Here is a 26,168-nt window from a genome sequence, read left to right as displayed (position 1 = left end):
ATAATAATGATAAGATTACATAAGCAGCCATTTATTCGGTTCAGTTCAAATTGAATAAAATCAATGTAAACATGAAATATTAAACTAAACATGAAATATTGATAAGATTACATAAGCAGCCATTTTGATTATATAATAATTTGCATAAATATTTATAAATTAATTTTAAACGTTCAAAGCAAAAATGTATTATTATAATTAACAATTGTTATGCATAATATTTCTTCAATAGAGTATGCAAAGTAAATATGTAATTATTTTATTATTTTATTTAATTTAATATTATGCATAAATAGGATGACATAAATACTCTTTTTATATTATTTATATAAAAGTATAATAATATTAAATTAGACAATATAAGCAGCTTTTACACAATATCTTATAATATTTTATTATATTTTAATGTCACTCTTCACGTAATAAAAACTAAGCCCAATGATTGAACCAAACAAATTAAATCCGTTGAATTTTTCTATTGGACCTCAATTATGTTATGGCCGCACCTAAAATCACGTAGTATTATTAAATGGCAACTTGGTGTTTTTTAGATTAAAGATTAATAAAGACCATGGCGTATGATGCTGTGCCGTCTCTGATTGTCCACGTTTTTTATTCTCCACTCCAGCTGTCCACCAATACTCTTCTGTCCTTTCTCATTGGTTTAAAAATCACTAAAACCTAAAACTCCAAGGGCAAATCCGTCAATCCAACAAAAGCAACTCGCTAAGTTACTAAAATATCCTCAAAAAGTGCACCACTTCGCCTAATTGGCAGCGACCAACTAATCACACACTTCACCGACTTGCTTAAATGGCAAATCGTAATTGGACGAAAAGAGGAAAAATGGACATTTGTCAACTGAATAGCGCGAGTATAAATGTAAATCTATAGTGGAGCGTGAAATGTTGATGTTATAAGGATAGATATTTTGAGGATCAAAAATATCTGGCTAAGTCGTCCACGTTGGCACTAGAAGGAGATCGATCTGGAATCAGATATTGCACTTTTTCTCTGATATCCCTTGCTAAAAGCGTAAAAAAAAAAAAAAAAACAAAAGAAATACTATTTTCCTTTCCTTTCCTTTCTTTTCCTGCAAACAGACCCCAGAAAATATCTCCGCATTTGTCTCCGACTCTGATCCAATCTAATCTGAATTAATCAAATTTTGGAGACTTTACAGAGTGTAAAAATTATGGGAGAGGAGGTGAAGATGAGTGAATATGAAGCCAACGGCGACAATACCAACGTAGACGAAGATAGAATTGCAGAGTGGGAGATTGGTTTACCTACTGCCGATGACCTCACTCCTTTATGTCAACCGTTGATTCCGCCAGAGCTCGCTTCAGCTTTCAGTATCTCGCTGGAACCTAATAAAACGATTCTTGACGTCAATAGAGCTTCGCAAAATACTCTCTCGAGTATCCGTGGCGGTGCCGCCGCCGGCGCCGGAGGTGGACAGTTTAACGCGCTGTCCTCGAATAACTTTAAGTCCTATAATGAAGACCGAGCACGTGAATCGATGGAGGCGGAGGCGGAGGAGAACAATACGGATCCGGATGGTACGGGGTCCGAGTCGAGGAAGTTGAGGAGACTTGATTCGGAAGAGGCAGATTCGGCTCTGAAAACAGAGAATTCCGGTGATGATCCGTCGGCGAGGACGCTGAAACGACCTCGTCTTGTTTGGACTCCGCAGCTGCATAAAAGATTCGTGGATGTGGTGGCTTATCTCGGGATAAAAAACGCTGTACCTAAGACTATCATGCAGTTGATGAACGTAGAAGGTTTGACCCGCGAGAATGTCGCGAGTCATCTGCAGAAGTACCGTCTTTATTTGAAGAGGATGCAGGGATTGTCAAATGAGGGACCCTCGTCTTCTGATCAGTTATTTGCTTCCACGCCTGTGCCGCAGAGTTTGCATGAAAGTGGCGGTGGCAGTGTCGGTGGCGGAAGTAATGGTGTAGGAAGTGGAGCTGCACCTGGGAAAGGCCACTTGGGAATGCCTATTCCTGTCCCGTATCATCCTGCGGCAGGACCTATGATGCCAATGCCGGTTTATGGACATATGGGAATGCAAATGGGCAATAATAATCATCATCACCATCAGCAACTCAATCATCACCATCAGCATGGGTTTGATGGTAATCTTCCATATAATATGTTACAGCAGAGAGATTGGAGTGGGAATAATTATGGCTCAGTTATGTCTCACTCTCATCATCCTCACCGTGTTGTTCCTCCTAATGATAATATGTGATAACATAAAGAGTTCTTTTTGACACGCTCTAGGGACAGAGAGAAAGAGGTGAGTTTCTTCCATTGGATTGCTTATTATGTATAGATAAGTTGCTGATCGCTAGTGCTTTCTGTTTGATGGTGAATTATTCCATGAATTAAAATTTAAAAAGAAAAGGAAAAAGGGGAACTCGTTAGAGAAGTCTAATTTTGTTTTGATTGCAAAAGTCACTTATAGAAATGATGCTTCCTCCAGAAATGAGTCTTTACCAGAGATCAGGTGCTTTACACTTGTTAAGATATTTCCTCAGGTATACATGGATGTAGCGGCCATTTTAAAGATTCGTATTTATAAATTTGCTATTGTTTTCACACTGAATTTTTTTCAGAATTCATGAGATGAGATGAGATGCCGCAGATCAGTTTAGTAATTTCTCAATCTTGTAAGTAGTAATGATGTGGGAACAGGGAACTGATGTTTGTGGGACAATCTATATGTGGATAGAAGATAAGTGTCTTAAAAGTTATTGGTGGATAAGATTTTCTGCTCTTTTTCCCCCTAACAGACACCTTTATTCTTTCAATTTTAGGAGTAAGTATTCTATGTTAGGCCACGATGTTCAAAAGGTAAATTTTGTTTATTAGAATCTATCAACCTATTTGTTATGCATTCTTCCCCTGTTTGGTTTATGTTGTTACAAAGTGCAAAATGAGAAAACGAAATGGGAAGGAATACATGCATTTTTTTATGCTTTCAGAATCAAATCTATAGGACTTAAAATAAAGTCTTCCAGTAAACTTCGTATGTGAGGATGACCCTCCAAGGATGTAGGCCAAACTGTACAGCTAGGAGTCTGTAGAAACGAAGATCCCACCCCAATAAATTAGAGAGTCGTGTGCTACATAGTCATAATGAACCTGCAGCTCTCTTCTTATAGCTGACAAAACTATACAACTTAATGCCTATATTTCATTATTGGCAATGATGTCACTTGTCATAACTGGAAAGCAAGAGGAGTAGCAATAGTCATATTCATGGTGATACTGCTTTTAACCTGATGAGATTAAATTATTAGGTTCTGGACTCCATTTTTTGTATATGTAGTGGTTACCTTCCTAGTATTGAACATTTCCAATAGTGAAAGTGCTCCAATTGATAAAGAAGAAACGTTAACTAGATGAAATCATACAGATGCATGTTCTTTTCAACCCTCGTACTGAAGTAGGTCCATGAGTAATTTGAGCATGCATGTCACTGCATGCGTCACTATTCAGTTTTTGGTTCAGAAGTATGTTTCACTGTCGTCTTGAACAGTGGATTGTTTTGTGCTTGTTTATATGTAGAGTACCTCATGTTGACAAGTTTATTTTCATTTCATTTCAAATGATGTATGCGAGCAGTGCACATGCATTCTATAATACTTTTTTGGTTCAGAAATTTTCTTTGATTTCATTATGAATGGTATTTCTATTTTGGTGGCTTATATTCAGAATCAAATTGATTTAATTACGGGTAGAGTTTTTAAGTTGTAGAGAATTTCTTGCATCATTTTCCATTGAGAATTTGTTTCTTGTAGAAACGAATAGTCCAGCCCTTGATTGTAGTGATATCAAATGAGAGGCTTGAAGTTTACCTGTTTTCCAACAGGGCCCTCTCACAGGTTTTAAGGTTTCAAATGTTTGTTGCTTCTTGTCTGCTTTTATTTGTGAATTCCAATTAAATGGCTGTTCAAGAATTACGATTTATGTTATCTGTTTTCTGTAGATTCTGAAGATTGATTAAACCTTGTTATTCAAATTAACTCATAAGGAATGGCTGAAAATTAGCGCATTTCACAAACATGAGAGGGTTTTGAGGAGGAAGTGTACGAAGAATTCAGATGTGATGGGGGTTCTGCAACAATCGTGAAATCCTTCTCTCAGTATATACCCTGCTAGAGTTATTAAAGGACAGCCAAAGGATCAGGGCACATCAGTTATGGTTACTCCGGATGATGACAAGTCAGCATACATTCTTAACCTGTTCTTTAATTGATAAATGTTTTCTTTTTTTGGCAATAGAGAAAAAGTGAATAAAAGGAACATTAAGCAAAATTCAGCTATGACCTACAATATTGTCTACTGACTGTCATTGTCTGTGTGTTCTTTTGGGAGTTGTCTTGAAACTGAAACTTAGTTTCAAACTTCTGTTCAAGCCAAAGCCTTCTCATTCAGTTATGCATTTTAAAATTTTATACTTTCAAAAGATTTTACTGTTATATTTTGAAGAAAGTTACTTGAAATTCAATTTGGTTCACCAACTGCAACACTTGAGCCATGTTGCTTCTTTTTTTTTTTTTTTTTTTTGGGGTTAGACTAACCTTTTTCCTAGTACTAGTCTAAACTGGGAAATCAAACTAAGAAAGTTGTGCTGTTTTAGATGATAAAAAGGTGAGTGGGTCAGGAGCAGAATTTGTAGGTTGAAATTTTACGACCACCAACCAAAAGCCCTTGTGCTAAATGGTTCTGTTGTTATGATGGTGGGAATCTGGCAATAGATCTGCAGAAGAATAAGAAATTGTGTCTGTATGAATTAAAGAAACTTTAGCTATGGATAAAGCTTGAAGCACTTTATGCTTATTAAAGTGCTTTGAATGACGTAGGACCAAATGTTTTTTTTTTTATCTGTTAGTAGTCCTTAAATTTTGTCCATCTATCTTTTTTATGAATACCTACTTATTTTCAGTATTTTATTCCCCCATTATCAAAAAGAAAAAAGAAACAGGAGCTTGGAATCAGTACAAGAGTTGTACTCTTCCTTGTCCACAGGTTCCTTCAAAAGCTACAGAACAGACATATGAAGTAAAGTTCAAATCCAAAATAGATATTAAATCATTTTTTTTTCTGTAGGGTTGTCGTTTTAACCAATTATTTGCTTTCCACAAAGTACAAACGGGTTGACTATCTATATATGTATAATTCATTTTGTTGGCCCAATTATTTGATGAAACAAGCAAAAGCTGTGCATAGATCCCTTCCCATGGAATAAATGCCCTATTTTGGATCCCTTTACGAATGTCTTACTGATTTTCACTGATTAAATAGTTTAGATTGTTTCTCCCATTTTAGCCATAACAGTAGGTTTAAAGTGAAAATGGGGTTCAAGTATGTTGCCAGAACAGCTGATCCATATAAATGCAGGTTCTCCAAACCAGGATCTCCCTTATACTATTTGCAGTAATCTTGGTTTTAAAGGAAACCAGATAAGATGGAACAATTAATTTAAAAAAAAAAAAAAAAAAAAAAAAAAAAAGACAAAAAGAAAAGGCAGCTCCAATCATCCAATGTTTACAGAGATTTCATAGATTGTTCTAACAAGCTACAAAATGCTATTGGCTTGTAATTTGATATCTTTGCTACCAGAAATCTGAACCTTTCAGACTTGAAATTTACACTTTCACTTTTCTTCACATTCTTCACTCTCCCGTCAGATCCTGCTAAATGGTTTACCCTTTCGGGGCTTCGTATAGCTCACCTTGAAATTGGAATGCGAATGGAAATGAATGATTGCTACAGGCACCCAACAAGAATTAGGGAAAAAAAACCTTTTTCAGATTTACATTTAATCAGGAGTCTATCCAACTGCACCCAGAAAATTTTCTTAACTTTTTTCTCTTCATCATCTTCTTAAACCTCGCAACATTTTCCCAACTGCCAGCATCAGCATACAGATTTGACAGAAGCATATCATTTCCAGCATTATCAGGTTCAAGCTCAGCCAAATGCTTAGCTGCAATCTCAGCAAGTTCTATATCCCCATGATGCCTACATGCCCCTAATAACGCCCCCCAAACGAATAAATCAGGCTCAATAGGCATTGTCTTAATTGTATCATATGCCTCGGATAGTTTTCCAGCTCTACCAAGAAGATCAACCATACATGCATAATGCTCCAATCTTGGAACAATTTTGTACTTCTCTTGCATCAAAAGAAACAAACTTTTCCCAAGTTCAACCATGCCGCCATGGCTACAAGCAGTTAACACAGCCACAAAACTCAAGTAATCTAACTTCTTTCCTTCCATCTGATTAAAAAGATCAATGGCTTCACTGCAGTACCCATGATTTGCATACCCAAATATCATCGAATTCCAAGTAGCTGTGTTCTTTACAGGCATTTTATAAAACAAAGTCCTTCCTTCAGATATAAAGCCACATTTTGCATACATGTCGACAAGCGCGCTGCTAACATAAATATCATTTTCAACTCCAATCACCACCGCATAACCATGTAATTCCCTTCCAAGCCTCACATTACCCATACTTGCACAAGCAGGTAAAATACTGCTAATTGTAGCATAACTTGGATAAAACCCACTGTCCGACATTTTTTTAAATGTATCAAAAGCAGCCTCATTCTTAAAATTCTTCACCAACCCTGAAATAATTGAAGTCCAAGAAAATACATCAGGCTCCACACCGTTAATGAGCATCAGTTCAAATACCTTTGAAACCATTTCTTCTTCTCCTGCCTGTGCAAACCCTGAAATTAAAGTATTCCAAGTAACTATATTAGGCCTAATGTCAAAAATTTTCATTTTCTCAACTAAATTAAATCCTTCCTTTGCCAATCCATTTTGAGCATATCCTAAAACCATAGCATTTAATGCCACCAAATCTTTCTCTTCCATTCCATCAAAAACTCTCCGCGCTTTTCCAACTTGTCTACATCTACAGTACATATCAATTAAAGCAGTGATTACAAAAACATCAGAATCAAATAAATATCTCAAAATCACGCTATGTAAAGTCTTCCCATTTTGTAAATCGAACAGATGACCACAAGCTTTGAGCACACTTGGAATAACAAATTTGTCAGGTTTTAATCCTTCATTTTGCATTTCAAAGAAGGCATCTAAAGCTTCTTGATAATACCCACGTCGAGAGTAGGCCCCAACAAGCACGACCCAACAGTGGATGTTTGGTTTGGGAATATCGTCGAACAGTTTACGAGCATAATATAACTGTTTAGTTTCAGCGTATAAAGAGATAAGCTTCGAGGCAAAATGAGTCGAATGAGCTAGTCCGGATGTAATCAAGTGAGCATGTAAGATTTTCCCTTGCTGTAATGCTTGTTCACGAGTGTAAATTTGAATGAGCTCAGAATATAAATCTGAGCATGACCGAAAGCAATTGTGTATAATTGGGATTTTAAAGTGAAGTTTATAAAACGTTGGTGCCCTGATTAGTATGTGCATGGGTGAAAGACAGAAGACACATTTCAGCTTCAGGTGTCTAAATATACCCTCAAAACATTTTTCGACTGTCATTTGAAATATAAGTTGAAAATGAAATAAAAAAAAAAAAATCCTCTATCATCTCTACTGCCTTTTTTTTCTTTTTTTGAAAAAGAAAATTTTTATTTAGTCCCTAAATTTTTGTTAAGTACGCTAATAAGCATTTCAATTTTCAAAATTACACTATTTAGTCTTTGTATAATCATTTTCATCATACTATAAGGTCCAATGGTTAGCTTTTCCGTAAAATGGTTGTGAAATATAAAAAACAACCTTAAGAATAATTACTGCATAAAGACTAAATAGTGTAAAATTATAAAAATTGAGATTTTTACTAATGTAATTTATCAAACTATAAGAATTATATACTAATTATCTTTATGGTTACAGCTGTATAAGTTGACCGTCAATAAAAAAATGGCATGAAAAAATCAGTCAGTTGACACCCTAAAAGAAAGGAAATAATTTTATTGCCCTTAATATAATGCACTTTGAGAAGGAATTTAAGAAAACTTTTCCTTGACTTTTTGAAGAAAATAAACAATTGGAAAGGAGTTGGAGAAGGGAGAAACTCTTGATAATTTTAAAATCAATGTGCTTATCTAAATTGTGTACTTTGTAATCGAACTAAACTCAGTGATTTTTAAAATTATCTTTCAAATCATTTACAAGTGGTTCGATTTTAACTTTTTACTCTTCTTTAAAATTAAATAGTTGATTTTAAAATTCAAATCAATGATTTTGGAACCCTAATCATACATATTCATTCTCTCATAATTATAGTTTAATCAAAATCACTTTTTTCTCTTTTAATTTATCTCTTTTAATGAATAAATTATTAATAAAGAGTGAATTAAACTAACATTTCTCAAATGCTATATGTGCAAAAATTACATTTGGAATAAAGTTACAACAAATTAATTAAACAACATAAGAGAATAAAATTGATCTAAAATAAAAAAGAATAAGTAAAATTCATTAACTTTCTAAATTTACTCTCATTTATTTCTTTTAACATATAATAATAGCAATAATAATTCAGAGTGACTTAAGTTAACATTTCTCTAATGTTATATATGCGCAAATTACATTCAGAATAAAGTTTTAATAAATTAATTTAACAACATCGGAAAGACTTATCTACATATAATATATGCTACTTATATACAAAACCTATTATAAATAGTATTTACTAAAAAATTAAAATAACAATATTATTTTTTTAAAAAAAATATTTTTTTTGATTGCTTTGATATATAAAATGGAACAACTCATGTACAGAAGTCTTCTAAAATAACCCAAGGTAAATTAGTGGTAATGAGAATCTTATAATTTTCAAGTCTCAGCCTCAATTTTTAAATTTTTACCGTTTGGGACAATTGTCCATTAATTTTTAAATTTGTAATCGTTTTGGTAAAACCTGAATAGCGATGTTCAAAAATCAACCATTATTCTAAACTTTATCGAACGAAAAAAGAAAAGCGAAATTAATCTAAAACGACATGTCTTAGCAAGAATTTCCAAATTTGACGAGGAACCCATATACAATACATGGTTGTTATTCAAAGAACATGTATAGATTGATTTCCCCTCTGTGTCTGCCTCATCTTTCTTCAAGATCTCTTCTTTTTTCACAAAACCAAGTAGACCCATCGATACCCAGTTGCAGATATAGCTATGGAGGTGATTTTAACCATCTTTTCTTTGCTCCTCAACAATTTACTCCAATTTTCAAGAATTTCAAGAATAGGAGGAGACACGGTCTCACCCTTACGAAAGCAAGTCGCAGAGAATCTCCTTATGAAGTTTTAGGTGTGTCTCCTTCTGCAACTCCTGATGAAATCAAAAGGGCTTATAGGAAACTTGCTTTGAAGTATCACCCAGATGTTAATAAGGAGGTACTTTAGTCCCTAAGCTCCAATTTATGTGGAATTTATTTTGAAGTTTATTTTAGTAAAATTGCTGGTGCAAAGCTCCAGTTTTTGTAGAATTTGATTGGGTATGTGTAGTTTCCTTAGTTTTATGATTTTGTCTAGTTTATTCTGACTTGGTTATATTGATAGTATTGGATCTGATTTATGCCATATATTCTTCTTTATTTGAGTTGCATTCTTTTGAAAGAAATGAGGAACTTGTTAAAAGGTTATTTTGTTATGGTGATAAATCTAGTTGTTCATTGAGCATTTAGTGCAAATGCCTGATTAGGATGCTATTCCTGGTTTCTGAATAAATTAATTTAGAAGGAAATCGATCCCACAATAGCACTTTTTTCATCCTAAAGAAAATTTCAAAACCATGACTATGCTTTGCATTCGCACAAACACATGCATACAAAATCTTTTGCCTTTTAATTGGAAATCTGAAATGCATGTGACAATTTGGACGGCATTTGTTGTACTACCTTTAGAGATGACTCATCACTCTCAAGAGATAGAGATGAGTAACCATTGTAGTTACTAAGCCGCTTACTAAAATTGCAAACAATTTCTAATATATAGTGCTTTATTATTGGGTCTCTCTCTCTCCCTCTCCCTCTCAAAAATTTTGGGTGGACAGGCAAATGCTCAGGAGAAGTTTATGAGGATTAAGCATGCATACAATACACTGCTGAACTCTGAATCTCGAAGAAAGTATGATGCTGGAAAATCATCTGGTTATTCATACTCTGGCTCTGAAAGAAGTCAAAGCAGTACCCAAAATGAAGAAGAGTTCTATGGATTTGGTAAAACTAATAAACCTACCAAACTAATTTTTGTTTATTTAAGTACTTTTTTGCTTACGTTGTCCATTGCTCTTTTCTACTTCCTATTTTCCTGCATTGATTTTGGCTTCTATGAAGTTCACCCTTTTAGTGCATCATAAGTTGCCTTGCAATACCAACTTGTCGGTGTAGGGTAATGCCGGCACAACAGGCAACTTAGTGGGTCTCTGTTAAAGTATATCCGGGGATGAGGTCCAGCTTGATCCCTAACCATACGAAAGAAAATATTGATGAAAAAATTTGCTCAGGAAATGTATGCTATCCAACTTGGACCGAAAGGAGTTCCTGAAATGTAATCATTTAATTAAAGTTCCAACTTCCTTTTTTTGTCATTTGCATATGGTTGCACTGTTGCTAAATTTTATATTGGAGCACAAACCCATTACTTTGCTGTTACATATGTATGATATGTAGCAGAAAAATGCTTTAAATATGAGGAGCCTACATGGCATGTCCTCAAATATCTGACACGCTGGTTAGGCAAAGTATCTTTTTCTACATCCATGGAAAATCCTCCAAATTGCCAAGGAAATGGGTTTCTGAAAGTATTTTGTTGTCTTTTTTCTTTTTTAAAGAGTTTATTAGGAGTTAGGTTCATTTGATCTTATGCTTCACTGCTTTATGCTGCAGGTGATTTTTTGAGGGATGTTCAGATAACAATCGGTAGTTTGTGCTGTCTGTGAGATAGGACAATTATCATTCTTTTCCTATTTTCAAGACATTGCTGATCATCTTTTCTTTCCCATTTACATTACTACTATATCCTAGTTCTTTAGAGTTTATAGTTATTCAGTTTGATATTGGTGTTACAGGGGACTTCTTTAGAGATCTCCAGGAAGAATTTCAGAATTGGGAAGCCAGTGCTTCATCACAAGGGAAACCGAAGAGCCTGTGGGAGGAACTAGCGGTAAGTCAGTGGTGTGTTTTTCAGTTCTAATATGCAGAGCCACATTGATTTGTCACTAAACGTTTGTGTAAATAGAAGGGATTGTCAATGAGAGCAGCCTCATCTGCTATATTTTTCACTATTTACAGGAAATTGGAGAAGAATTTGTAGAATTTCTAGAGAAGGAGCTTAACATAACTGATACAGAATTGGAAGCAAATGATAATGGACCTCAAAAAGAGAGTTCATTTTCTGCTTCTGGGTCAAAGAGAGCAGGAGATGTTGGTCAAAATGAAAATGGCAAGGGAAGCAGCATTAAAGATAACATTGATGAGATTGAAGCTACTCTTGCTAAGTTGAAAGAGGAACTGGGATTGTAGTAAGGAAATGCAGCCTGACATGGATATTATGTTGGAAGCTAGCAAGGCCAAGCATACCAGCCGTCATCAAGAACATGTTTAGAAGTAATTGATAGGAGGTAACTGCAAAATTTTCAGAAATAGTTTATTGAAGCAGGCACTCTCTGCTCGGTGAGGGCTGTAAAAATGTTCATTGCAGGAATCATTTTTGGCAGAACTGCTATTTCTTTCTTCACACAATTTGGTCATTTAAGTCCTCAAATTGTAGATATTGAAGATGACTCTTAAGTAGGGAGGTAAGTAATTCTGTGTGCTGAATTTGGTAATGTGCAGATCTTTTTATTTTCAACAAAGTAGTGATATATATATCAGTTACAGATGTTTCAGATCCTTGAGTCTCTTTGAGCTTTCTCTTCAATGTAAAAAGCTCTGGTTTCTGGGTTTGAGTTCAGCTTTAGTTAATCTCTTTTTATTTCCATTATTCTTTAAAAAAAATTGATAATGAAAATAAAATTTTAATGCCATTTGAATATCAAATTATATTCACATGAAATGGATGACATATTTAAAGATTTGGAAATATGATCTTTAAGACATGCAAATAAAATGATTAAGAAGTTATTTACTTATTTTTTTATTAAATGGATAATAATTTTGACTATATTGTGAATCCAAAAATTACAATAATTAGGGTGTTTCATAATATATATAGATAATAAGAAAACAAATTACGTAATTAAAAAAATTATATTTCATTAAATTAATTTTTATGTCGTGCTAATTACAATTCAATAATTGACACATTTATTTTAAAAATTAAAATTTAATCATTAATTGGATAGGCCAATGATTTAAAAATGTTGGAAATACTTTTCTTATTTGCAATTCATCCTTAATTATAATTGAAGGTTGGTCGAAATTGGTAGAAAGATGAAAATGAAGTGAAATTGCAAAGACCAGCAAAGTTCAAAGTATATTCATATATGTTAGACCTCAAAAATTAAAACATATACTTTTATTCCACTTAATCCAAATATGAAAAGATAACAAATTGAAACTGTCCATGAAAAATTAAAGGAATACCCATTTAAGAGAGAGTAAATATATTAAATTAAATTATAAAAAAAAAAGTACATTAGTTGAAAATTGAAATTAACAAGTGAAAAGAAAATAACCTAGAAAAATCAAATATTAAAGTTCTGAAGAGGAGAAGAGAGTAGAATACAGATGAACGAATTGAAACATTGGTTGATGATGGACGTGGGAATTGAGAGGAGATTGAATAAAACACTAACAGGCAGTTCTTCAATAAAGATGAGGAAGAACAAAAAGAGAACAATTAAAAATGATAGTAGTAATGGTGGAGGCAATTGGAATGCGAAGATCGAGAGAGAAATCAACATTAAGAAAATTAATTTTTCTTTTCATACGAAGGATAAAGCATTACCATCTTTTTTAATTTTAAAAATAAGATATTATTGCCAACAAATTTCTAAAACAGGGAGTGAAGTGTAAATTTTCAAAATAAAATATAATTACAAAAGCAGAGATTTGACCTAGAAATAAACAAGAAAGCTCCATCCTTAATAGGAGAAAATCAAACAGCTATCAAAAAATTTATTCTCAGTTTTGCACAATCAAATATAAACCGCTATGCTTACCCAAAGACAGTGCCTCATGAAAGTACATGAAATAAATCAAGACATTACAATCTTCTCTCCATCTCTGTGGGCTCTTATAGGGCCAAGAGCAAAAACTATACCAACCAAGAACAATTGGAAAAGGCCCTATGCAAATAAAACACGCATCTAGTTCTAGGATCTCATAAAAATTCTCTTAATCCATAACTCTTGGCAGTTCTTCCAGAAAATCTAATGGCCAAAGTCTGTAATCAATTGCCATTCAATATCTCTCCCCAAACCGGAAGAATAATGATCCAGTGCCAGTATTATGATCAACAGCATACTCAGCACGAACCAAACCCAGCTTCACCCCAGCACCATATGATGAACCATGACCCATTCTTCTGTATACTTCTGTTGGGTTCCCCTTAACATCCTTAGAAGTTCCCAGATCAGTTCCATGCTCTGCGAATGCATACACATGTGTATTTCTCACAGGTATCCGAATTTCAGCTCCGAGCTGCAGCCAAAATATAAAAAACAAATCAAACATTTTGTCTTCAATTCTGCAATATTGGTATATGAAGACAACCATATTTACCATTTACAAATAGCAAGTTGTTTATTTGCTTTGTACAAATCTCTCCAACCCCGATTTTGCAACAGATAGCAATAAAATTATGACATAGAATAGCTTTTGTCCCAGTCCCAGACGCTAACTTTTCTAATAATAATAGTTACCTCAAGGATATTTCTAGCTGCTCCCAGTTCACCCATGTTGTAACCCCTCACAGAATAAGGTCCCCCAAGGGTAAAAGCATCATAGCTTGGAAGATCGCCAACACAACCGCCATAATGGCCATGCAGGACTAGTACAGGTGGTGGCGATCTACCAGCACCTTCCTCCACTTGCTTCAACTGTATAAACCGTGTGATAGTTAGTTGGTGACGATTAAAGAATGGAAACTTGCTGCCAATTCCGAGGCCTTGGTCCACCTGCAATTCATACATAAAACATGTTAGATATGACAGCATGAAAGACAATTGAGATAATCTATGTTATATGGAAGGCAAACACACTGCTCATTGTCAGTGCAAAATCTGCAGTTACCAAATTATTACAAAAGCGCATAATAGCCACTAAACTTGGGGAAAGCAGCTGAGATCTAAGTGAACATTCATCTTTTTGGTCTGTCCGACATCACTACTTGACAAGGAAATACATGAAAAGACGCTGTAGTACAAGAAGCTCAGAAAACACACACAGGAACAACTAATATTTAAATGCACTATTCTCTCTCAAAAGTTTCATCAATGCTTGTAATTGTAGATTTGTTTAATTAATGCTAGCATGGTAATCTGGCATTTGGATCCTGGTCCTCAAACTTCACAGTGATAAAAGATTAATTTCTAAAGAGAATAATTAAAAGGGCAGAAAATGCATCCTTGCATAAGCATAATAAAACCGTTTTCTTTCCTTGTCTCACTATGATGACCAAGAAAGAGCAAGACAACAAACAAAAATAGAGAGGGCATCTATTATTCTAAAACAACAATATGTGGTGGCCAACAACTCAGAATATTTTTTATTATCAATCACAAGAATTCCAAAAAAACAAGTTCCAAAAGACCATACTATCATTATCAGAACATGAGCTAACCTGAAATACATTCCTTTCACCAACTACAGCTCCATTTACAAACTTGGTGTTATCACGCGTGATATTTGCTTGTAGAAATGCCATTCGGTCGATTCCAGTGCCACTAAGGGTCGTTGGTGGTCCATCCGAGCTAATTCCTCCGCTTGGCAACATTCTTTGACCATGTGCAGCTATATTAGTGCTTTCATCACGTGTGGTTATCTCTTCCATCACAATCCCATAAGTGAATTTACTCTGACGAGTGAAATTCTGTTTAACACATTAACAAACATGCATTAGGAAAACAATTTACAGAATTAAAAAAGGGTTCAAAATCAAGAAGGTAAACATAGAATAGGCATTATCAATCACCTCAGTAATGTTAGCCTTGAGGCCAGCTCGATCAACCCATATGGGAGGGACATCATCCACTCCTGGCCCACCAGTGAAGACTGGACTTAGTTTCCGGCTGTTGAAGCAGCTTGCACGAAGAGTACGGTTGCGTGGATTATATACACCATCCAAATAGGGATGAACATATTCAAGCTTAAAAGCAAGATCGTCCTGATGAAAAGATTAACAATGTACATCTTCAGATATAAAATATTAGAGAAGGGATAATTGAATCAATCCCATGAATTATTTAGTAGAAACAGAATTATAAATTTTGGAAAAATTACCTGAGGCAAGAAGAAATTGCTAGTGGTTATTGAACCAAGAATAGACCGATTAAGCCCCTTGATATTCCGATGTTCAAAAGAAACAGTCCCTCCTGGCTGGAATGAAGCCTGAAAAAGAACCATTCAATTAACACTGTGATGCTGGAGCGATAAACATCTATTGATTGACAAAAACAAAAAACAAAGAATTCAAAATCCACATCCAAACAAAAGTAACATACCAATGTGGGACGTCCTCCTCGTCCAGGAACAATACTCCACTCAGTACTAACTTCAGCTGATTTTGGCTCTAGTTCTTTAAGCTTAATCTCAACAATGATTCCTCCATCGTTCTTCTCATCAGGCCTGGGGTTAACTTCAATATTTGAGAACAAAGCCAGTGAGTTTATGTTTCTAAGAGCTTGTTTCCCAGCTTCAATGTTAAAAACTTGACCTTGTCGAAGCTGTATGCCACCAGAATTAAAATATAATCACTGAATAAGTCCACAAAGATTTTGGAGCTGAAAGTGCTAATGAACAATTAGTAAGCATTCAATCGCCAAAGCAAGCCTAAAAAAAAAAAAAAAAAAAAACATTCCTTCGAGTTTGAGTCTAAATACTCAAATGTAAACTATTAATCCCTATCAAAGTACAATTATGTAAAATGCCATGATTACGAAAATGAAAATCTCATTATTAGCCAATCGCACATTAAATAGTTGGTTTTACGGGTCAATTTATTCTTATATGCATCCTAAGTTTAGTATATCAATCTGCTGTTTAAGTGCATGCAACTGACTCCATTTGATCTGATCAATCTGCTTTTATTTGTCTCTTATCAAATTACTAATAATCTGGTATCACAACAAACAAAAGAAAAAATAATCCATTTTGAATTCACCTGTTTGGGCAATTCTCTCTTGACAACAGGAAGCTGTGTGTTCCCTTCAACAACATTGCCAAGCTTATCCTGGAACTGAATAACCATCTGGGTAATATCCCCCTCCACTACCTCACAAACCACTTCCCTAGTATTCAAATTCCCAAAATTCACGACTTGAGCACACGCATATCCTTCATCGTGATACCACTTCTGCACTCTATCCCTAATCTTCTGCAACAACCTTGCACTAACCTTCCCCTGATCTCTCAACATCTGAAGTACCTCTCTATGCACAGCCATTGGCAACAAACAAGGCCTTGCCTTCTCTATTCTTCTCTTGTAATCCTTCTCTTGACTCCTATAATACTCCATCTTCTCTTTATCAGTCATATCTGGATCCATTTCAATGGGTTTTGATTGTGGCATTAAACCTACGTTAATGCACCTAAACTTATCAGCTGATTGCCAGGTGCTTTCAGTGAATGAAATAGTAAGGCCTATGGTTCCATCTGGGTTAGCTTTCCCTTCCATGTCTACTTTCTCGAACATTCCACAAGTGGCTAGCGTTTCAAGTTCCTTCTGCAGCTGCCCTTTGGTATAGATTCCACCGGGCCGCAGAGAAACCATCTCAAAGAACGAATCCTCAGTCCCTACAATGGCCCCTCGTCGCCGATCAAGGAAGAGGATTTCTGAAATTTTGTACTTCTTCATTGCACTTAGTTTATTCAGCTGAATTACAATGTTAGCCGGTAAACCATGTGAATCCCACTCTTGCGACTGCGACTCATCCGCAATTGCAGGCGCCGCAGAAAACAGTCTCTTCCAAAATCCTCCACCCTCACCAAAACCATCCCCACCGCCGCCTCCAAACCAATCTCCGCCATTACCACCTCCGAAATCGCCAGGCCCGTCGTTGAATGGGATGGGAGTGAGGCGGAGAAATAAAGTGGCCGCAGAAGCACCAGCGGCAAGAGCTAGAGGCTTAGAGAGAGATTTGAGGATGGAAACTTTTTGTTGTTGCACGGAATTGCGACTTTTAGGGTTCTGTGAGGAAGGTGAGGAGGAAAGATCGCATTTGAAGAAGGGAGCACGTGAAGGGGCGGCTGCCGCAGCACGTGACTTACGACGGGAGGATAAGGAGGAGGAGGAGGGTGGAGCATTGGCAATTAGATTGGTGGGTGCGGCGAAGGAGGACATGGCTGTATTGCGAGAGAATAAGAAGAAGAGAAATGGGGGTTTTAGCAGTGAGAAGGCATAAGTAGAAGGGAAGAGGGTGTGGGTTTGGTTGGTTGACCAGAGGAGGGGTTTACGGCCCAACCTTCGATTTAGGTTTGGATATTCTATAGCTTACTGGCGAGATGTCCAATGATATGCCCCTAAGATTTGAGTATTTTTTTTATTATTAAATTTTTTTTATTATTTTGATTTTCTTATAATTTGGTTGAGATGATGGAAATGAATATAATTACATGTGATCATATTAAATCTCCCTTATTTTGATTGCTTAAAAAAAGAATAAAAATTATTATGCCAAAAAAAACTAATTTAATTATTAGTTTTCTATTTAAATTTAAATCTTATCAATTACTGAATAAATTTATTTTTCAAAAATTTTTAAATATTTTTTAATATTGATTAGCTAAAATATAACTAAAAACTCTATTTTAATTTTTTAAAAGTTATGTAACAAAATAAAATAACTATCCTAAATGATGATGTAATATTTAATTACTTTCACATACAATATTATAGTAAATTATAGATTGATTATTTTTAATTTTTTATACATTTTGTTAACTAGATGTTTGATTAATTATGTAGAAATAAAGAAAAAATTTCAAGGCGTTCTCTTTATTGAGTATTATATATATATAATTAGACCTTTAAAAACTTTAAATTCCTTTCTTTTCTTAATTTATTTTTAAAATAAATATATATAGATAATTAGTTTTTTTTATATATTTCATGGTTGAAAATTATTAGCCATGGAAGAAACACAATGTTCCAACTTTCAATATATGAATGCCGCTATATGGTGCTTTATGAACAAACTAGAAACCCTTGCCATGTGTTGAAACTTTTAATTTTTGCGGATTTTAGACCATTTTCAATACTAATTTGAATCGTGGTCGATTCATCACATGAAACAAAATGTGTGTATGATGATATGATCGGAGATTTATTTATAAAAGTTAAATTTTAAAAAATTTATCTCAAATGAACTACTTCCATAACTTTTTGCATTCTCTTTCTTTCTTTTTTTTTTTTTTTTTTTGGATCTATAATTTGGGTGTGGTAGACATGTCTATTTATTTTTTTGATAACTTAACTTGACATACCAAACATTAATATTGAGAGTAGATTTTAAAAAATTTTTCATTTTTCTGATGTGGCAATTAAATAAGAACAATCTAAGTTAATATCGGAGATTCTCTTTATTAGGAATTTTGAAATCAAATTATAGTTTTTTAAATGTTCTTATTGGCCATTATCTAATATATTAAAGTAGATAAAAAAAACAATTTCAGATTTCATTCATTTCCTTCTGGGTTTACAGGTTTAGGTTTGTTTTCAATTCAATCATCTTTTTTCTTTCTCTCCTTTTTTTTCTTTTTTTTTTAATTTAAAGTTTTTACTAAATTCATTATTACGTGTTCTACCATTCTTAATTGATTTTTTCCCATTTAATTAGATATTTGTTTGTCTGCTTGATACCCTATATGTTCTGTAATTCTGCCATGGGAACACAATTCTCCTTTCATTTACCCAAAAAAAAAAAAAAAAAAAAAAAAATCCGAGTTATCAAATATAAATAAAAATGATGGTCTTTATTTTGTAGAAATGTGTACCAAATTTGATATATTTTAAACTATATGCAATGAAAAATGAACTTAAGTTCCGATCATGAACCAGCTATATTGATTTGCATTAAAAAAAAATGGTGTTATAAAATAATGCTTGAGTTCAACAAATGACTTCTGTAAGATCAGACATTCGATTTGTATGTGAAAAGCACTAATAAATAATAAAGTTGTGAGCATTTCAGGTTTCTGAATATATAAGAAATAGATAAGAAGAGAACAAACAATGCTCTTCAGCATCTAAATCCTTCAAAAGAATCCATATGCCACTTTCAGAGATTGGAAATTATTTCACAATATAAATAAGGAATTTGATTGGATTATTTATTTTTGCTTTATTTTTTTATGAACAAGGGAAATTCCTGCCACAAGGCATGAGAGGGAAACAGTCAATGAATGCCTAATAATTTGCTATTTAAGGAGGTTTATTATAACATTTGGTGAGTAGCAAGTGATAAAAAAAAAACAAAAACCACATGCATTTATTCCTATTTGTAAAAATGGAACCCAAAATAACATGTGGCTCTGGCTGCTTTTCTCCTGTCTCTGCTGGAACCTCCTCCTAAATTTCCCTCTTTGTGGTAATAAAAGGCAGGAAAGAGAGACAACAGGAAATAAATACATAAATATTTTGACAAACAAGAACCAAGAATTGAAACAATGGCTCAACTTGATGGTATTCACCGAGGTGAAAATCCTAGAGCTCCTTCTTCCCCAACTACTGTTGAACAATTTGTGCGAGGTTCGTGGTATCAAGAATATTGCTACCTATTCATTTATTATTATTAGATTATGTTCGGTAAACTGTAAAGGAATATAATGGTTATTAGATTGGATGAATTTCTTTATAATGTTACAAAGAAACATGCGCAATCATTGGCGGACAGAGGGGCTCCAGGGGTAGCTCCCTGCCCCTCTCAGCAAAATTTTCACCTCTAACTTTCTAAAAGTTTTCAGTTTTATCCTTTAGAATGGTGTTTTTTTTCCTCTTAAATTTAGCACCTCCTAAACCCATTATCTTTAATCCTCGCTCCGTCACTGCGCGCATTTTATTGCAATACGGGTTATCAAATAATTAGAGAATATATACGAATGAAAGTTATTATTTTTGTTTTTTGTCTTTCAATTTCCATGGTTGGAGTTTCATTCTTCTTCTTTCCAAAAGTTGCATTGATTAGAAAATAAATCATATGGATAAATCAATTTCATTATAGTGTTATATATGTTTATTCTTGAATTGCCAAGTTGATATATATATATATATATATATAGATTGTTCTAAGGTCTTGTGAGGTTTTTCTCCTGCAGCTGGAGAAGCTTCAAGATGGACACCACACACATTGCAACCATTTTCTAAAGAACATGACATGGAGGATGATCATACGCACCACAGAAAATCAGTTCTTGCAAGAGTGAGGGAAAAGGCAAGAAAATGGCGGAATACTCTTAGCAAGAAGAAGCATAATGCGGATGGTAATGCTACACCCTCATGGGGTGTTAGCTTGGAAGATTTGGATGAAGAGGAAGATGAAGATCCTGAATATCTTGGAGCCCCAAGTAACATAAATTTAATTCAAGATTTACCTTTTTTTTTTTTAAATATCATCAGCAATCCTTAAAAGGGAGGAAACTGTTAAGATTTGAATTTTTCCACTATATATCATGTAAAGAAATTTAAACTACATAATTCATCTATAAAAAACAGAATGGTTCATCTATTATTGGAAACAAAGAAATCGTATAGCCAACTCCAACTAAACAGAAAAAAAAAAAATGAAATTCTAAATAATTTTAATAAAACATTATAGATTTCACTTATACTAAACAGATTTTAATTTCCTGACTGGTGTAATTTCATTTTCAGTGTATGAATCGGAGATGGCACCTGAGGGCTACAGAGAAACAGCTAGACAACATCCAAGAGCAGTTCCTGTGATATCTGAGAAGCATATTTTGTCTAACATAGCAGCAGTAAACGCTAATGACTCTATTCGAAACCGTTCGTTAGCAGCAAACGCTAATAACTCTTTTCGAACCCGTTCCCGTTCTCCTACCAATCAGAAGTTTCCCATTTATCGAAGGTCTCTTTCTTTTCAATTACCCAGAACAATTTCGGAAACAGTAGCAGAAAAATTAGCACCAGCATATGCAACTGTAACTGAAGCTACGTATGCATTTGCTTCAAAGATTCAAAGTCTCACTCTTCCAACACAAGAAACAAAAGAAGAAACACCAACAGAATCGAACCCAACAAGCCCTAAAGCAAAAGCATTAACACCACATGAATCAGAACAAGCAGAATTGGAAAAAGAAGCACCAGGCTCAGTACCTTCAGGAGTTGGAACCAATGGAGAGCAAATATGGGATAAAGGAGTATCAGTGAAAGAGTATTTAATGAATAAGTTGGAGCCTGGAGAGGATGAGAAAGCTCTTTCTCAAGTTATATCTGAAGTAATGAGTCCAAGAAAAACTCCTAATGATGTTAGCGTTGTGGTGAAGGTGAAAGAGGCTGTAACTTCTTTGCTTAGGAGTGATGAATCTTCTAAACCTGTAGCTTGTCATTCTTCTCATAACTCATCATCTCATATTCCCATCTCAACTAATGTTCACGAAGGTATCTAACTCCACGTATGCGTTCGGCAATAACTTTTTAAATAACTTTTTAGCATTTCAATGGACAAAACATGCTACTAAATCAATCTATAGCTATCAAAATAACTAATTTTGCCGAATAGGTACCGAGATTTTGATTAATTAACAGTTATAATTCATGACACTAAATCTTTAATTTGTTGCAATTGCAGTTGTTGAGGAAGAGTCCAATGGAAGAATACTTCAAGCCAACTGAAAGATGAAGTCAAAGGCTAATAAAAACTCATATGTATTGATGATAAACGGTTTACCAAGATTGTTTTTCATTTGTCATAATTCATGTTTAGTCACATTCTTGTTCTAATAATATGCTTTTGGTTTGAAAGAAAATATGCATTATGCAAAAGTTTCAAAGATAAAAAAATGCAACCTATTAATCAATTATGATATTCAGTCTCCCATTTTCATAATTTGGAAATGGAAGTTTCCAAGGAACAAGATTAACAGCTTCTGCTGAGAATTTATAGAATGAAAAATTATATTTGGAAATGTAATTATTGTTTGGAATGGTTTTGTTCAAGGATTAAGCTGACAAATAAAAAATATGGGGTAATTACTATATAATCCCTAGGTTTTGCTTAAATATGCTAGTAAAGTTCTCGACTTTCAAAGTTACACTTTATAGTCCTTGCATTATAATTTTGTTACACTATAAGATCTAACTATTCGTTTTTTCGTTAAGTAACGGTGAAATATCAAAAGTACCTCTAAAAATAATTACTATATAGTCCTTATAGTTTGGTAAAATACACCGATAAGAACCTCAATTTTCATAACTTTTACACTATATAGTTTTTATATAGTAATTAACTTTAAGGGTGTTTTTTATATTCCACAATTATTTAACAGAATTATAATGCAAAGATTAAATAATATAATTTTGAATACGGAGGTCTATCCTAGTATATTTGATAATTATAATGCAAAGACCAAGTAATAAAGCAATCACAATGCAATGAATCAATGGAATCAACATGATTGTAAATTAAATATATTAATGCAAAATGTAAAGAGTGTTAAGATAATTAACAGATGATACAATGAACTTTGGTAACATTATTTTTTGTTTTGACTGAATTGGTAACATTATTTAAGTCAAATACGAAAGTATATATCCACTTAGAAGCATAAAAAAAAAAACGTGAATAATAATTAACATGAACATATATATATATGATAATAAATGAATTATTATAAAAGTTGAGGTCTCAAAAATTTTTTTTTATTAAAAGCAAGTGAGTGGATAGAGAACTGGAAAAAAAAAAAAATAACAAAGGGCTCCTTAATTTACCAAAGAGATGGATCATTGTCAAAGTCATGAGAATATTTATTTCATACAAATCCTTACTTTAGAAGGTCGGTCCAATACAATTGAGGCTGAAAATAAAAAGGTCCTGATGTTAATTATGGGTGTTACTATTATTATATTCCATCTAAATTGTCCAACTTCAATTCTCTTCAAAATGTAATAATATGATTATTCAGTAATTATTCATCATCAAGCCTAATAATCAGTATACAAATTATTAACCAATATTAATTTTTCTTTAGATTCCATTTTAGTTAATTATTAATAGTCATATAAATATATTATAAATAAATATTATTGTTGTTGTTCTAATATGATCAGATATTAGATTAATTAAAAAATTTTAAATCCTTTTTTTACGCTAAGCAAATATTGAATTTTCCTTAATGAAAACTTTAAATTAATTCATATTTTTTAAAAAGTAATAATTTTAGTCATTCTACCATCATCAATAAAAAGTATAAGATATTAATCTTTTGTAATAGAGTAATTTACAAACTAAGGTGTAATTACATTTTAAAAAATTTGGAGAACAAAAATACCGAGGTTTAGTTTATAAAATTAGAAAAAAAAAAATTAAATTTTTGTAATTAGGTTAAAGTGTAGAGTAGCTATTAACCTTCCATTTATTACAAATGAATTTCATCAATTTTATTGAATTTCATTGAATTTTTTATTTTCAGTTATTTGATTGACCACAATTAAAAACAAAAAAAAAAAAAAAAAAAAAGAACTTTGATCTAATGTCTTATGGCACAATTTTGGAAAATAGTGATTCTACTAATCTCAAACTAAAGTTTAGTGATTTTGTTTCACAAATAAAAAAGCTGTAATTTTTTAAATTTAAAAGAAGGCTTAATGGGTCAATAACAACATTCCTTAATGGGTCAATAACAACATTCCTGTTGGCTTGCTAAATTGACAATCGAAAGAACTCGAATATAATACCTTTAACTTATCACTTTTTTAAGAAAACGAGAAGACGAATAAGACTATAGTAGAAGAAGTTATGATTCAATGAGATGGTATGGAACGAATCTTATAAGATTTGAATTAAGATAAGTGAGAAAACGAATGGGACTATAACTGAAAAAGCTATGATTCGATAATATAAGATGAAATAAATCTTATGAGATTTGAATGGAGATATTTAAAGGAAAAGAAGTAGAGAAGTAGAAGCAGGGATGAAGCTACTCATTGGAAGAGGGGGTCAATTGCCCCATCCTCTTAGGAGAAAAAAAAAAAAAAGTTTACATTTTCACAGTTCAACCCTAGTTTTTTCACCTTTTCCAAAGTACTCCAACCATTTTGCCCCCTTCACTTGGGTGTTATATAATTTGTCCCCCTTCTATTTACATTGTAGCTTCGTCCCTGAGTAAAAGAACATATTATTAACATCTAGAAGAATCTAGGAGATCTCCTATGGAATTTATGCAAATGAAATAACATTCACTTTGACATAGTTGGCCGGATGCAGCTATCCTCGAACTAGTTTGGTGTAAGAACTTTTAACCTGTGGAATTATTAATTAAGTAAATATAATTTAGGAAACATTACAGTACAATTCACGTGATTTGTGAAATACAACGAGTTCGTCTTTGTCTTTTAGGAAACATATTAAAATTTCCTTATAGTTTACTTTCGTCAAACTATAAGATTCTTCCGTCCAATTTTTGCATATTTTCTGTTAAGTACCTTATGACATGACAATATCCTTTTTATTTTTTAAAACATAGGGATGTACTAGTTGTATTTCTCAAACCATAGTAACTGCATTGTAATTTTTTTTGGTATAATATTTTAGTTTCTTTCCTTCGACATCTGTGTTTTTTTTTTTTTTTTTGTTGACTTAATGGAAAAAATGCAAAAGTTGAATGGAAGGACCTAATAATGGAACGTAAGCAAAATATAAGGACAAATTAGTATATTTTAAAAAAGACAGAGACGAATTAGTTGTATTTCACAAACCACAAGGATCGTGTTATAATTTTTCCTATAATTTAAGCACATATGTTGAGTTCAATTTGTATTTATGTATTATAGTTGTCCAAACCAAATTTATGGTTTCACCTATATATGGACTAAACTTACCAAAATATGAATTTTTTAAAAATTTTTCCTACATTTTTTTTTTCCAGTATATAGTCAGAGTATAATCATTTGCATAATGGTTTGTAAACCTCTAACGAGTCTTATGATGAAAATGTTCGTAGAATTCTCCATAAACAAGCTAGTCTCGTATTTGTCTTCAATTTTAATTTTGAATAATCTCATTGAAAGATTAATTTAAGCCAAAAGCTGACCTAGGTCAGCCTTCTATATGATCATAAAAGAAGAGTGACATCACCATGAAAACCCCACTTCACACGAGTTTTTACTGATGTTTATAATCAATTAGTTATTTGCTACAATAATAATAATAATAATCATAATTAAGAAATGGAGACTTGCGTGCCTGATCTATTAGCCCCTAAATCTTGACCAGTTGGGCTGCCGTTAATTAATTTATTTAGAGACGTGAGATTTTATACTCTTCGGCCTTTGCATTGTGACTTTCTCTGACAATAGATAGTAAAATATATCACAATGAAGGGTGTTTTCTTTATATGCATGTATCTCCACACTCGGGCCATAAAGATAAAAAAAAAAAAAATTGCTAGCTATAGTGCTCTTTCAAGCAACTATATAACAATCTTCTTCCTATTAGTTAAAATAAAGAATGAATACATAGGAATGACTCACACGCTTCTGATGTATAAGCCCATCCATATATTAAACTAAGTAAATAAAATTTTTTAGTCCAAACAAGATTATCTTTGATAATTCACTGAGAGAAAAAAAAATAAAATAGTACCAAATTGTGTCTGTTATTCTTAGGAGATTAAATTTGCCTAGACTAAATTCATGGGTCCATTCATGGATCAAACCAATGAATACAAAGTTTTTTAAAATATTGTTTTCACATTATCATTTTTTCGAGTTTATGATCAGAAGTACCTTCCTTTTAATAAAAAAAAAAAGGTAA

The 26,168-nt window shown here is 33.1% G+C and overlaps 5 protein-coding genes across 9 annotated transcripts; 3 read left to right on the top strand and 2 right to left on the bottom strand.

Moving 5' to 3' along the window:
* The first annotated feature begins 988 nt into the window (after positions 1 to 988).
* Positions 989 to 4,471, top strand: LOC105629930 (transcription factor BOA). Of its 3 annotated transcripts, none has more exons than XR_002283916.3 (3): positions 989 to 2,305; positions 3,813 to 3,896; positions 4,001 to 4,471. XR_002283916.3 is itself a non-coding variant. In XM_012211583.4 (2 exons), the coding sequence occupies exon 1, from the start codon at positions 1,196 to 1,198 to the stop codon at positions 2,255 to 2,257; it is 1,062 nt and encodes a 353-aa protein (XP_012066973.1). In that variant the 5' UTR covers positions 991 to 1,195; the 3' UTR covers positions 2,258 to 2,305; positions 4,001 to 4,471. The 3 variants fall into 3 exon arrangements, 1 of the variants encoding a protein (XP_012066973.1); XR_002283915.3 differs by having other exon boundaries at positions 3,813 to 3,904; XM_012211583.4 differs by lacking the exon at positions 3,813 to 3,896 and having other exon boundaries at positions 991 to 2,305.
* Positions 4,472 to 5,406: 935 nt separating this feature from the next.
* LOC105629929 (Tetratricopeptide repeat (TPR)-like superfamily protein) lies at positions 5,407 to 7,612 on the bottom strand. Its single transcript, XM_012211582.4, has one exon. It carries the CDS (start codon positions 7,542 to 7,544, stop codon positions 5,841 to 5,843), a length of 1,704 nt encoding a protein of 567 aa, XP_012066972.2. The 5' UTR covers positions 7,545 to 7,612; the 3' UTR covers positions 5,407 to 5,840.
* A 1,340-nt stretch (positions 7,613 to 8,952) lies between these two features.
* LOC105629928 (Chaperone DnaJ-domain superfamily protein) lies at positions 8,953 to 11,968 on the top strand. Of its 3 annotated transcripts, none has more exons than XM_012211580.4 (5): positions 8,953 to 9,409; positions 10,068 to 10,233; positions 10,903 to 10,935; positions 11,085 to 11,179; positions 11,308 to 11,968. In XM_012211580.4, the coding sequence occupies exons 1-5, from the start codon at positions 9,083 to 9,085 to the stop codon at positions 11,536 to 11,538; spliced, it is 852 nt and encodes a 283-aa protein (XP_012066970.1). In that variant the 5' UTR covers positions 8,953 to 9,082; the 3' UTR covers positions 11,539 to 11,968. The 3 variants fall into 3 exon arrangements, with proteins under 3 accessions (XP_012066970.1, XP_037492701.1, XP_012066971.1); XM_037636773.2 differs by having other exon boundaries at positions 10,903 to 10,947; XM_012211581.4 differs by lacking the exon at positions 10,903 to 10,935 and having other exon boundaries at positions 8,954 to 9,409.
* A 1,112-nt stretch (positions 11,969 to 13,080) lies between these two features.
* TOC75-III (translocon at the outer envelope membrane of chloroplasts 75-III) lies at positions 13,081 to 17,634 on the bottom strand. The gene is made up of 7 exons (XM_012211579.4): positions 16,340 to 17,634; positions 15,681 to 15,902; positions 15,460 to 15,567; positions 15,152 to 15,343; positions 14,801 to 15,049; positions 13,881 to 14,135; positions 13,081 to 13,659 (listed from the first exon to the last, which is right to left on the bottom strand). Exons 1-7 carry the CDS (start codon positions 17,516 to 17,518, stop codon positions 13,420 to 13,422), a joined length of 2,445 nt encoding a protein of 814 aa, XP_012066969.1. The 5' UTR covers positions 17,519 to 17,634; the 3' UTR covers positions 13,081 to 13,419.
* Positions 17,635 to 19,701: 2,067 nt separating this feature from the next.
* Positions 19,702 to 22,215, top strand: LOC105629979 (low-temperature-induced protein). The gene is made up of 4 exons (XM_012211645.4): positions 19,702 to 19,924; positions 20,491 to 20,739; positions 21,047 to 21,796; positions 21,987 to 22,215. The coding sequence occupies exons 1-4, from the start codon at positions 19,843 to 19,845 to the stop codon at positions 22,028 to 22,030; spliced, it is 1,125 nt and encodes a 374-aa protein (XP_012067035.1). The 5' UTR covers positions 19,702 to 19,842; the 3' UTR covers positions 22,031 to 22,215.
* The last annotated feature ends 3,953 nt before the right edge of the window (positions 22,216 to 26,168 follow it).

This window comes from Jatropha curcas, chromosome 5, assembly GCF_041381405.1.
Source record: "Jatropha curcas cultivar XTBG-Jc1 chromosome 5, XTBG_Jcur_1.0, whole genome shotgun sequence".
Taxonomy (NCBI): domain Eukaryota; kingdom Viridiplantae; phylum Streptophyta; class Magnoliopsida; order Malpighiales; family Euphorbiaceae; genus Jatropha; species Jatropha curcas.
This window is presented reverse-complemented; position numbering and strand designations above follow the sequence as displayed.

Bases quoted from the DNA above. Each gene is read 5' to 3' on its own strand.
- LOC105629979 (XM_012211645.4), top strand. From the start codon at position 19,843: ATGGCTCAACTTGATGGTATTCACCGAGGTGAAAATCCTAGAGCTCCT. The intron at 19,925-20,490 runs GTTCGTGGTATC...TTTCTCCTGCAG, and splicing joins TGTTGAACAATTTGTGCGAG to CTGGAGAAGCTTCAAGATGG. The intron at 21,797-21,986 runs GTATCTAACTCC...TTGCAATTGCAG, and splicing joins CTCAACTAATGTTCACGAAG to TTGTTGAGGAAGAGTCCAAT.
- LOC105629929 (XM_012211582.4), bottom strand. From the start codon at position 7,544: ATGACAGTCGAAAAATGTTTTGAGGGTATATTTAGACACCTGAAGCTG.
- LOC105629928 (XM_037636773.2), top strand. From the start codon at position 9,083: ATGTATAGATTGATTTCCCCTCTGTGTCTGCCTCATCTTTCTTCAAGA. The intron at 9,410-10,067 runs GTACTTTAGTCC...TTGGGTGGACAG, and splicing joins ACCCAGATGTTAATAAGGAG to GCAAATGCTCAGGAGAAGTT. The intron at 11,180-11,307 runs GTAAGTCAGTGG...CACTATTTACAG, and splicing joins GCCTGTGGGAGGAACTAGCG to GAAATTGGAGAAGAATTTGT.
- LOC105629930 (XM_012211583.4), top strand. From the start codon at position 1,196: ATGGGAGAGGAGGTGAAGATGAGTGAATATGAAGCCAACGGCGACAAT.
- TOC75-III (XM_012211579.4), bottom strand. From the start codon at position 17,518: ATGTCCTCCTTCGCCGCACCCACCAATCTAATTGCCAATGCTCCACCC. The intron at 15,344-15,459 runs GTAATTTTTCCA...TCTTTTCATCAG, and splicing joins GCAATTTCTTCTTGCCTCAG to GACGATCTTGCTTTTAAGCT. The intron at 13,660-13,880 runs GTAACTATTATT...TTTTGGCTGCAG, and splicing joins CAGCTAGAAATATCCTTGAG to CTCGGAGCTGAAATTCGGAT.